General features: G+C 38.6%; 2 protein-coding genes across 2 annotated transcripts; one reads left to right on the top strand and one right to left on the bottom strand.

Moving 5' to 3' along the window:
* Positions 1–204: 204 nt before the first annotated feature.
* On the top strand, positions 205–2,630 carry LOC131780748 (substance-P receptor-like). The gene has a single exon (XM_059097350.2). The coding sequence runs from the start codon at positions 285–287 to the stop codon at positions 1,374–1,376; it is 1,092 nt and encodes a 363-aa protein (XP_058953333.2). The 5' UTR covers positions 205–284; the 3' UTR covers positions 1,377–2,630.
* A 5,885-nt stretch (positions 2,631–8,515) lies between these two features.
* LOC131797213 (QRFP-like peptide receptor) lies at positions 8,516–9,819 on the bottom strand. Its single transcript, XM_059114840.2, has one exon. The coding sequence runs from the start codon at positions 9,785–9,787 to the stop codon at positions 8,597–8,599; it is 1,191 nt and encodes a 396-aa protein (XP_058970823.2). The 5' UTR covers positions 9,788–9,819; the 3' UTR covers positions 8,516–8,596.
* Between the last annotated feature and the right edge of the window lie 1,481 nt (positions 9,820–11,300).

Genomic DNA, 11,300 nt, shown 5'->3' on the forward strand with positions numbered 1-11,300 from the left:
TTTGCCGCTAATCGTGATTGATCGTTAATTTGTTTCTAGAATGTGATCTCCCATCCCTTACAAGTTTAAACACAATTTTAATTTAATCTGAAATTTTTGGACATGGGCGGATACCAATATTGACTTTGGTTGGTAAACATTCAGAAAACCAAACAGAACGTTTCTTTTATAGTCGCCCGCGTGCTAATGGCCTGCCACACGTCTTTCAATCTTTACGAGCACAGTCGATCGGCGTTCTTGAACCCGAATATAAAATCGTAGCTCAAAGCAATTGGCCAGTCAAGATGAGCAATAACGCCACAGCTAACGGAACTGCGACATCTATTAATTGCTCAGAATATCCCACAGCGGAAAGGGTGGCTAAAACCTTGGCATACTGTGTTATAATCGTTGTATCTCTCACTGGAAATATTCTTATCGGATCAATCGTGTTCAAAGTAAAATCCATGAGAAGAACCATCAACTACCTCATCGTTAACATGGCTATGTCCGACCTTATTCTTCCAATATTTGCTGTCCCGAGGATTCTCACACGATTGTACCTCGGCTACTGGCTCATAGATGGACATTTTGGTTCGGCGCTTTGTAAACTGGTGTACTTCTTACAAGACGTCTCCAACGCTGTATCTATACAGTCATTGGTCTTGATAGCAGTGGATCGATTTGGAGCCGTAGTGTTTCCTCTCCGTCGACCAGTTGTCAGCGCCAAGCTTTGCCCGTATTTTATATTATCGACGTGGATTGTTGCCATGGCTCTTCATTCCCCATACTTCTTTGCCCGCAAACTTGACTACTCGGAAGGACTACTAAGATGTGCTCTGCAGTGGGAGGAAGCCTTCGGAGAATCATCCTCTGAAGCGAGCTACTATGTAGCAATGTTTCTATTATTGGCGGTGATTCCTTTCGCGTTGATGTCAATACTTTATTCCATCATCATCCTGAATCTCAGGGCTCAAAAGATACCAGGAGGGGAATCAGTGAGGGCAGAAGAACTTGAAAAACGAATGAAGAGGGACAGAAGCGTGCTTCAGATGGTCCTAGCCATCGTTATGGGATTTGCATTGTGCTGGGCTCCGTTCAACATTTTTGCGTTTTTGAACTTTTTTGTATGGCACAAACCTCCTAAGCCAAGCTGCAACATACAGCATTTTGCTTTCTTTGCAAGATTCATGGCTTACGCGAATTGTGCCATCAACCCATGTATCTGTTTTATATTCAGCGGTAATTACCGAGAAGGCCTGAAGAGTTTATTTGGTTGTTGCTCTCCCAAGTGCGACATTAATTCATGTTTCTGTCCATTGCGTGGGCAATCGTGGAATGTCCAAAGCATGTCATCAGATGAACTAAGAGAAGTCACGTTGGCTACTCTTGCATAGAACTCAGAAAAGAAAACTGAAAGTTTAAATTTGGTGGCTTCATTGAAAGCTAAAATTGTAATTCTATCTTTGTCTCTTTGGCCTTAATCTTTGTAAATATTTAAAGAGATTCATTTTATGTGACAGCGGCTTTGCCAAACAATTCCGTAATTTTCGCATACTTCCTATCCTAATGACGGTTATTGTTTATATGTTTCCTTGGAATTGGCAGCTGTCATTTGTTATTCAATCTTCGAAAAATAATGTAAATAATTTTAGTCGTCCGCTATTTACATTGCAAACAATTTCTGTTCAAAAACTATATCACTCGATGCGACTCACAGGCTTTTTATAAAATATTCGATAGTCTAAAGCTTTGGTAAATGTATAAAGTTGTATAAAGCTACAAAGCGAAAAGAAAATCGAATAGTACAGGAACAAATAACAGCAGTTCTAGCAGTCTCTGAGATCAAATCACTTCAACCTATATCTGAAAGAGTGACTTTCCTAACAAGGCCCAAGGGACCAATGGTCTGTCAGCAAGACTGTTGTGGGATTTCATAACTTCCTGAACATAAAAGCAGGGCTCACGCGAAGTGTACGCAGCGTAGCCCCATGTTAACAAAAATAGTGGTAACCAATCCAGCCGAAAAATTTGGTAGGGTATGACTGTACGTCCGTACGTACAAGGTGCAACTTTCAGTTTGCGCAACCAACTGAATTGCGGGATTAAATCTTACCATTACGTAAGCACAAGGGAAACAGTGATAGCATGCGCAAAACAGCATGCGCGATTGCGCGCGTGACTTAGAAATACCAGGGCTAATATAGGTTGGGTGATGAAACGAGCGGTCCACTCCTCGTGTAAAGTGACAGAGTAGGACTGGCACGGGAGTCTCTACGCGGTTGCGACGGCAACGAGGACTTGGAAAAACAAAAGACCTACTTGGCAGAACAATAGCTCAGCACGTGCGTTGAAAAACTTTGTATTTCGGTTCCGGTGCGACGGCAACGAGGACATGGAAAAACAAAAGACCTAATCGACAGAACAATAGCTCAGCACGTGCGTTTAAAAACTTTGTACATTTCTTAGCCGTCCTATGCAAAACAACAACGTGAAATAACCACAATTTGCGTCGTCTGCGAACCGAAACCGCGGTGGCAAATTGTTTTTATTTCCATTTGGAACTCAACGTTTCTTTTATACGTTATGCTGAAGTTAAGGCGTGGTGCCGTATGAGACAGTAAACACATGCACCATTTTTGAAATTCTAATTAAAGGCAGAAATTTATTTTTTAATCGAAGTCTTCCTTGGCGCTGCTGTCCTGACTGCTTCAGAATGGTCCCTATTAGGGACCTTTAGCAAACCACGACTGCGACGGCAACGAGGACTTGGCAAAATAGAAGATCTAATGGGCAGAACAATAGCTCAGCATATGCGTTTTAAAACATTTCTTAGTCGTCCTCTGCAAAATAACAACGTGAAATCATCAAAATTCACGTGGTCCGAGAAAGGAAACCCCGACAGTAGATTATTTAAGTTTCCATTTGGAGCTCAACGCCGCTCTCATACGCTAGGCTGAGGTTAACTTGTGGCGCGGTAAGAGATGGTAAACGCATTCAGTCATTTGCGAAATTTTCAACTAAAAATATGTACTCATTTGCTTCCTTGGCGTTGCCGTCCTAACTGCTAAAGGTAACTATTAAGTCGTCAATGTCCAGAATCTCTTTCTCTTTCTTCTAAGACTTTCTAGTAATGTGCCATGGTTAAGCAAGTGTTTGACGGCCTTGTCACGCTGCTCAATGAGCTTATATCTGCATTAATTTTTATTGATATTTCTTGGTGCAAGTGGCTAAAAATTCTACTTCACTTTGAAGTCTTCAAAAGTTTGCTTTGGCTTCGGATCACGACCTTGTTGCCCGCGCATATCGGAAAAGCGACTGTTCCCAATTCCTTCCACCCCCAAATCCTACACATGCTATAAAGCGATAAGTTTTCGTCGATATAGGAAAAATTTGGCTAGAGATAAATGGAGATAACAGAGTTATATATCATCAAAGTTCTTTACTTTTGTTGAAACCAACTCGTGGATTACCACGCCATTACAAATAAACAAACAAGATCTCTAAAGGCGTCAAAAAAAAATTATCTTCAGCTAGTAAAGATGAATTGAAGCTGAAGCAAAAACGTATCTGCATTTGAATGGAGAGTCATGGGAAAGACTGTAGATAGTAAACGTTATTAATTGGATAGATAATGGCAAGGTTAATTCACTTTTTCAGGTTAGCATAATTAAAAAGCAGCACGATCTGAAAATATGGGTTATCATTGAAAGGAGATCGATGTCGTCGTTGTGCCTGCTCGTATCTGCAATTTGAATGGAGAGTCACAGGAAAGACTGTAGATAGTAAATGTTATTAATTAGATAGATAATGGCAAGGTTAATTCACTTTTTCAGGTTAGCAAATTAAAAAGCAGCACGATCTGAAAATATAGGTTATCATTGAAAGGAGATCAATGTCGCCGTTGGGCCTGCTCGATGTTCACGCACTATTTTAGCTGCTCTCTCCAAACATATCAGGGAACTCACAGCGCGCAAAGGGCGCGCAGCATATTTATAAGAAATGGTAGTAACCATCAAGCCGGAAAATTTGGTTTGGTATTCGACCGTACGTCCGTACAAGGCGCTACTATTAACATCCGCGGCCAACTGGAATGCGGCACAAGTATAGCCATTAAGTAACTGGAAAGGGGAGGGATAAGGTAATGTGTCGGCGCGATTGCGAGCGCAACTTGAAAATTCCACTCGTGTGCCTCAGGAAACACTGGTAGAATATGATTAAAAGCGAATGCTAGAGTGCCGAACTTAGGTGCAGCGTGCCGCAGGCACAACGCTAAGCGTTGTACGAGGGCTTCACGTGGAGCCGCTAAGGAAAGAATTTTTAGGTGGAATCAGCTTTGTTGCAAGGTAAACAACCTACGCTGATCGATTAAAAATGGTCGAAACTGTTTTCAATTTCTAACCGTGAATGAAGAAAACGTCTAAGGAGCAATACATGTCCATAGTGATAATATATATGCATATGCATATGCATACTACGCCTTTGAATGATCGGGATTCTGATAAAACTGATAATCGTACCAGTTCGTAGAGATTGCTTTTTATTTTTAGTGAAGATCTTTCAACAAAAAGAAAGTGCATCAATGAAAATCCTGTCTTTCAATCTGATCTAAGCCAGAATAATTCCATAGCTAGTTTTTTGTGGCTTCATAACAGAACTTTGGAGCACGAAATCTGATATTCTGATGTTTGGGTTTGACTTTCCGAGCAGGATTTGGATGTTTTTTTCTGATAAAGTAAAGCTGATAAAGTAAAGCAAATAATACATGTATTCTCGTGTGTTAGAACACAATGCACACCATCATGGTTTTTTTAGTATTACGAAAAGCAAACAGCATATTTTTTTTCTATCTTTTCTTTAGTCCCACTATGTTCAAGTTTCAGTCCAACACCTGTTACAACTTATTGTATTCGAAAAAGGTAAACCCTTGGACCTCAAAATACTGCTAAATCCAAATAACGTATTTTTTTGTGTGTGTTGTAAGAGCACAATGAACGTTTATCTGATCACAGTTTTTTGGTGTTTTTTTTTAAGTTTCCCTCTTTGTTTCCTCTAATAATTCAAGGCGCGTGTCGTGGAAGATCGTTATTAATTTGCCTATCAGGGCTTCTTCTAGTCGGTCGTGACGAGCTGAAAGTGGACGCGGAAAAACGGACAAGCGAGCATGTGTGACTGCTCGCCGTTTTTAGCGCACCCACTTTTTCGCTGTTCTCTAATAATTGGGAGCCTGGCATAGTCTAAAAATTGTATTTGTGTTCCTCCTTGAAGGGATATCAATGCTTTGAATGCTTTCCACGATTAGCAAAGTTCTTGAAAAAAACATTTAATCAATGGCAACTTGCTTTCTCTATGTCAATACGGCTTTCGACCAAAAAATTCAACATGCAACTGTTTACTTGATATTACTGAAGAACTTGATACTTTTCTTCGTCAGGGAAACTATGGTGCCTTTAGTTTCTTAGACTTAAGTAAAGTTTTCGATATTGTTAACACCTCATTTTATTAGACAAGCTTAATTATTATGGATTACAAGAAAGAGAAATAAGCTGGTTTTGGTGCAAGTGCATATCAATATGCAATATGCATGTCATATGCAAGTGCATATCAATAATGTTACCTAAGATTTAACCTTAACTCTTCTGGTGTACCTCAACATTCATTATTAGCACCTCTCTTATTTCTTATTTGTATTAATGACTTCATCAAGTCTACTGCTTACTTTTCAACAAGATTATATTTAGATGACATAATATTAATGGCCTCTGAAAGCAATCTGGATGTTTTATTAACTGATATAAACAACCATCTGTGACAAAATATCGTTAGAAGTATGCAGGCATAAATTACCGAGCTCTATATACAAGCGGCGAAAATAAGCATGTGCGATTGAACTTATCACAATGAGCGCGCGACTAAAGGTTATATAACAATAAGCGGATTCGGGGTATAGTCAGCGATTTCGCGGTCTTTGAACGTTTGACTGCTGGCTTTTTTTAACTTAAACTTATCGTTACACCATCTACCTGCTGTCTACAAATGGTTGAGCAGTAAAAAATTAACCGTAAACCTTACTAAACTCAGTATCTCAATTTTATCCCCAGTCAAATGGAAAATTGTAATTTGTATCCACCGTTAACTGTAGCAAATGTTTGTTTATAGTAGGCTTCAGGCATCAAGTACCTTACTGTTTATATCAACTTCCATCTTACTTGGCATGACCCCATTGATTACACCTGTGGCAAAATTAACAAAGATCTAGACGTTTTGACAAAATTAAAGCATTGCTTATCAACTGCAACAATTATCTAAGTGTTTATTTTCTCTTATTTATCCTTATCTTAAATATGGCTGTACACTGTGGGTTGATAATTATAGTGATCCTCTATCTAAAGTTATCAAGTTAAGGTGCAAAGTTAGTAAAATTATTTATCATGTGCCTTTAATGGCTCAATCAATCCACATTACGTGTCTCTAGGTTTCTTGAAACTTCCCGATTTTGTTAAACTTGCTACATGTTTACTCAGTTTTTTTTATGAATATCTTAATAACGACAATTTTTCAGCCTAAATATTTCACTTATATCTGAGCTAGATGATCATAATAGCACTTGCAGTGTATGCCTAAATCCACAATTAATACCATCATATTGCACAAACATAAGATTTTACCCATCAATTATCGGTACATATTTCTGGAATAGTATTCCTTAAACAATTAGATAAAAACTAACTAAAAAATTGTTAAAAAGACAATTTTAAAATTACCATTTAGTTCAATACTAACATGTTTAATTGCTTAGTTTCCAATTCTGTTGCAAATACTCGTCTTGATGTTGACAAACTATTTTGACCACTCGTACCGAGATAAAAACAGTTCACATCTTTCTCTTAAAAAGTGTTACTCGAAACTCGTGCGAGTTGATTAAAGCGAGATAAAGCACCGGTCAAATGATTTCACACGCGCACTTATATGGATAATTTGCGATTATAAAAATGGAGAATTTAAATGAGACGCAGTTTTTCGCAGTTTGTAAAGGAAATTCGAATTTTCTAAGGCCGAGACTTATATGCACATTGTTCAGTTCTAGACTTAACCCATTTTGTGGTGGTTTAAAATCTCGCACTTTCTTTCACACTTTGTACGACGGCGTGCTGAAGTCATCCGTAAGCTTAGCCGTGCTGGCAGTATTTATTATTTAGTGCGTTTGGATCGTTGGATAATTGACACAAAAACACCAGGAAACCATCAATCGTATAATCAACAAGTTTATTTGAAGGAATTATTCGATCTGAAACATACAATTATGCAATGTAATTATGAAACATTCGAGTATTTACAAGACCGATTATAAAAGTGGATAATAAACCGACAGTACAAGCTAAACTAATTGAAACTTACTTCTGTCGCCGGTTTCCCGTTGAATTGATCATTCGGTGTAACTTCTATAAAACTGGTTAGCAAACGCGTGTAAGAACTGAACTGAACTTAACTGAAACCTAATGAACTTGATATAGAAAACGATTAAAAGTGTCAATTACATTGTTTGTGATCATTGTCAAATGTGTGAAAAATGAAGAACCAGAGCCACACAAGATATCCGTGATGATAAACAGGTCTATGTTAACGGTGGACAGTAGACTGTGCAGTAAGGGTAGAAGTCATTGGTTGTTATCTTTGCCGTTCCGTGGGTTTGTGAGAAAAAGTATCAATTCCCGGATAATAAATAACAACGGCGCACAAAGCACAGTGGTTGAGCTTGGTTACATACAAATTTCTTGCGCAATTCTATCTCTGAGGGTTTTTTTTTCTTTTAAAGACAACATTTTACATTACTTGGAGCAGTAGCCCTAGTCAAAACTTCTATGTTGCTTGGTGTTTCTCGCTTTCCACTACTCTATCTTTGCTTTCACAAACGGTGTGTAATTTCGTAGAGGAGACCACTTGAACTAATCCGGCTTCATTCCTGGGAATAGATGTCAGCTCAAATGCTTCACGACGTTTTGGGATGAATCTAACAATTGCCTTCCGAACTCTGGACTGGATGAATAAACCAGATATGGCATTGCACAGACTACGGCGATAAATTCCCAAGAAGCAAAAATATATAAACGGATTCAAAGCGGTGTTGGCGATCACAAGGAACTCAGCAGTGAATGCAAAAGCAGATGAGGCGCACCACGCATTTTGAGATTCCCCGGAAAATGTCAAAAGAAGCAGATTAATATTGAGTGGAGCCCAACAAACAGCAAATATTACAACAATCGTCACCGCCATTCTCAACACATTTTTGTGCATTTTATCGCGGGAAATTCCTCTGCGAACTTGGCCCCTTATAATATTCTTTTGCCTTAGCAAAACTAACACTGTAACTGTGTATATGCCAGCTAAAAGACTAAACGGAATTAAAATCACCGAAATACAAAGAAAGGTGATATAGAATTTCCCAGTCGAGGGCTCTTCAAAAGCAGGCTCCCAGGATGCAATGCAGTACACTTCAGAGTTACAATCTTTCTAATAACAATAATTCCAGAGCCTATTCCAGATTAGCGATATGCAGACAAACTCTTAATTCAAATATCAAATCACACGGAGTACTGTTGAATCAGTGTTCATTAAGTTACAGGTTCTCCGCCATTGTTACTTCGCTCCTGCGTCTTGTTGAGTCTAGTCTCTTTGACGAGATAATCCGAATTCCTGAGACCACGTTCTCAGAGCTGGGCACTCTATCGCAAGTTATAGATGTCAGTTCAAATGTTTCGCGACGAACACTTAGCCTCTTTCCAGTTTTCCTAACGTTCGTACGTAAGATAGACTTGGTGAGAACTCTCTTAAGATTGCGTCGATAATTTTCCACGAAGCCAAAATATACAAACGGATTGATAGCGGCGTTGGCGATCACAAGGAACTCGGCAGTGAATGCAAAAGCAGGAGGAGTGCACCACGCGTTTTGAGATTTCCTGAAAAATGTTACAAGAAGCAGATTGATATTGAGAGGAGCCCAACAAATGGCAAATATCACAACAATTGTCACAGCCATTTTCAGTACATTTCTGTTCATTTTGTCTCGTATAATTCCTCCACGAACTGCGTCTCGCAAGTGGTTCCTTTGCCTGATCAGAATCGACACTATAACTGTGTATATGCCAGCTAAAAGACTAAACGGAATTAAAATCACCGAAATACAAAGAAAGGTGATGTAGAATTGCCCAGTCGAGGGCTCTTCAAAAGCAGGCTCCCAGGATGCAAGGCAGTACACTTCAGAGTTAAATACAAATAGTTTGAAGATGTAGAAGTATGGAGCATGGATGGCTGCGCTAACCACCCAAGACAAAATTATCATATTCACCCGTAACCTGTATGTGACCATTTTGGCGCGGAGGGGAAATGCGACAGCCACTAGTCTTTCTAGGGATATTAAAACCAGTGTAAGAGTTGAGACCACAACGGAAAAATCCTGCATGAACGTCTGCAGCTTGCAAGTTATTTCTCCTGTTACTCCAGAGAGAATCCATTTGGCTGAGGGTAATTCCAGAGCGATTTGTACAACTCTTCTAGGAATCATAAATACTGACGTGAACAAGTCTGAGATGGCCATATTCAGAACCAAAAGGTTGATGTTTCGTTTCAGATTCTTGCTTTTAAAAAGGATGTAAATGATGAGATTATTTCCCATGAAGGACATCACAAAAACAATGACGTACGCAGTCAGCTTGCCGGCTTTCTCGGCCGTAGTGACTTTGTGTGGTGGGCACTCAAAATTGGTCATCAGACCAACAGTCTGGTTGCTTGCATTATAAATGTCAAACATAGTATAACTCTCTGGAGTTTCCACCAGATAAGAGAAGCTACGGCTCCATGAAACGTTTAAAAAAAGCTAGCAGGTGGAGCTTGTGCCGGGGTATGATGCAAAAAATGCAAATTTGCATCGTTTTAACATTTCCGGACCTTTGTTATGAAAATTTTGACACTATCTAAACGACTGCGGGAAATATATCCCGTTGACGAGGAAAAATTATTAAAGACCATGATCTAGCTTAAGAAAGTGATTATTTGGACTTACATATCTTTCCGTTATTTAAAAGGACAGAGAACCGTTATAATTAGACAAACTACCGCATAGAATGTAGTACCAACAAGTTGTGTTATGCAAGCTGGTTAATGTTACCTCAGAGAATTGTGCCCAGGGGATATGCCTGTCTAAAACGAACGAGGCACCTACTAATTTTTGTAAAAATTTAAGTCTTAAATGGATCTGCGCTCTTAGTTAAGTGCAAAATGAACCTCGCTTTTACAAAACAATTAGTCATTCAGACTGTTAGAATAACGCTGACGGTTATCACTTTGGACCTGAAATGATATCTTACGCTTAATTGAAGCTTTAATTTGAGGTCGTCTTTCAGGTTTGTAGCAAAGTAAACAACCCACACTTTTCGATTAAGAGCCAAAACCATTTTCAATTTTTATCCGTGGAGGAAAAAAATGTATAAAGGAAAATGCAAGTCCACAATGATAACATATGTTTAGTTAACCTTTAAACGAAATAAATGTTCGTGATAACAATTAATCTGATAATTATGCGAGCTAAGAGAGAGTGCTTTTTAATAAGCATCTTTCAACAAAAAAGAAATTTATCAAAAAAAATTATGTCTTTCAGTTTAATCTTAGTCGGAATGATTCAATAACTAATATTTGTAGCTCAATAGTAAGGCGTTGCAGCGCGAAATCCGATGGTCTTATGTTTGATAGTGCATGTTTTCTTGTTAGTTAGAGCACAATGCACGGCATTGTCGGTTTTTTGTTATTATTTATTTAACAAAGAGTACGCGTTTCCTCTCTTTTCTTTTATATCATGGCATTTAGATTTCAGACCTATAACTGCCATAACTTATTTTATTCGAAATTGGTAGACCATAGGACCTCAAACCACTGCTTAGCGGTCGAAATAACATATATTTGTTTGCTTATGTTGTAAGAATGTTAATCATAGTCTTTACATATTGCGGTAAAATGTTTCTCTTTGCTCCTTTTATAGCACAGAGCTCCCCTTTTATAGCACAGAGCTCTCCTTTTATGGTACAGAACGTATGTCAAGCAACGCTAGCAAATATTAGATTGAAATATTCATAGTGGTAAAACCTCTCTTCAGGGAACCGTTATAATGAGACATATTCCTGTATAGAATATGGTACCAACACTGAAGTTCCCTTGAATTGTTGTGTGATGCACATGGCTTGATTAAACTGAATCTTGGCGCTTATTTGTTATGCAAGCTGGTTTATATTACCTCTGAGAATTGCGCTCATGGATATTCCTATCAAACA

This window comes from Pocillopora verrucosa, chromosome 14, assembly GCF_036669915.1.
Source record: "Pocillopora verrucosa isolate sample1 chromosome 14, ASM3666991v2, whole genome shotgun sequence".
Classification (NCBI taxonomy): domain Eukaryota; kingdom Metazoa; phylum Cnidaria; class Anthozoa; order Scleractinia; family Pocilloporidae; genus Pocillopora; species Pocillopora verrucosa.

What these genes read in the sequence shown, in the direction of transcription:
- LOC131780748 (XM_059097350.2), top strand. Translation starts at nt 285, where the DNA reads ATGAGCAATAACGCCACAGCTAACGGAACTGCGACATCTATTAATTGC.
- LOC131797213 (XM_059114840.2), bottom strand. Translation starts at nt 9,787, where the DNA reads ATGTTTGACATTTATAATGCAAGCAACCAGACTGTTGGTCTGATGACC.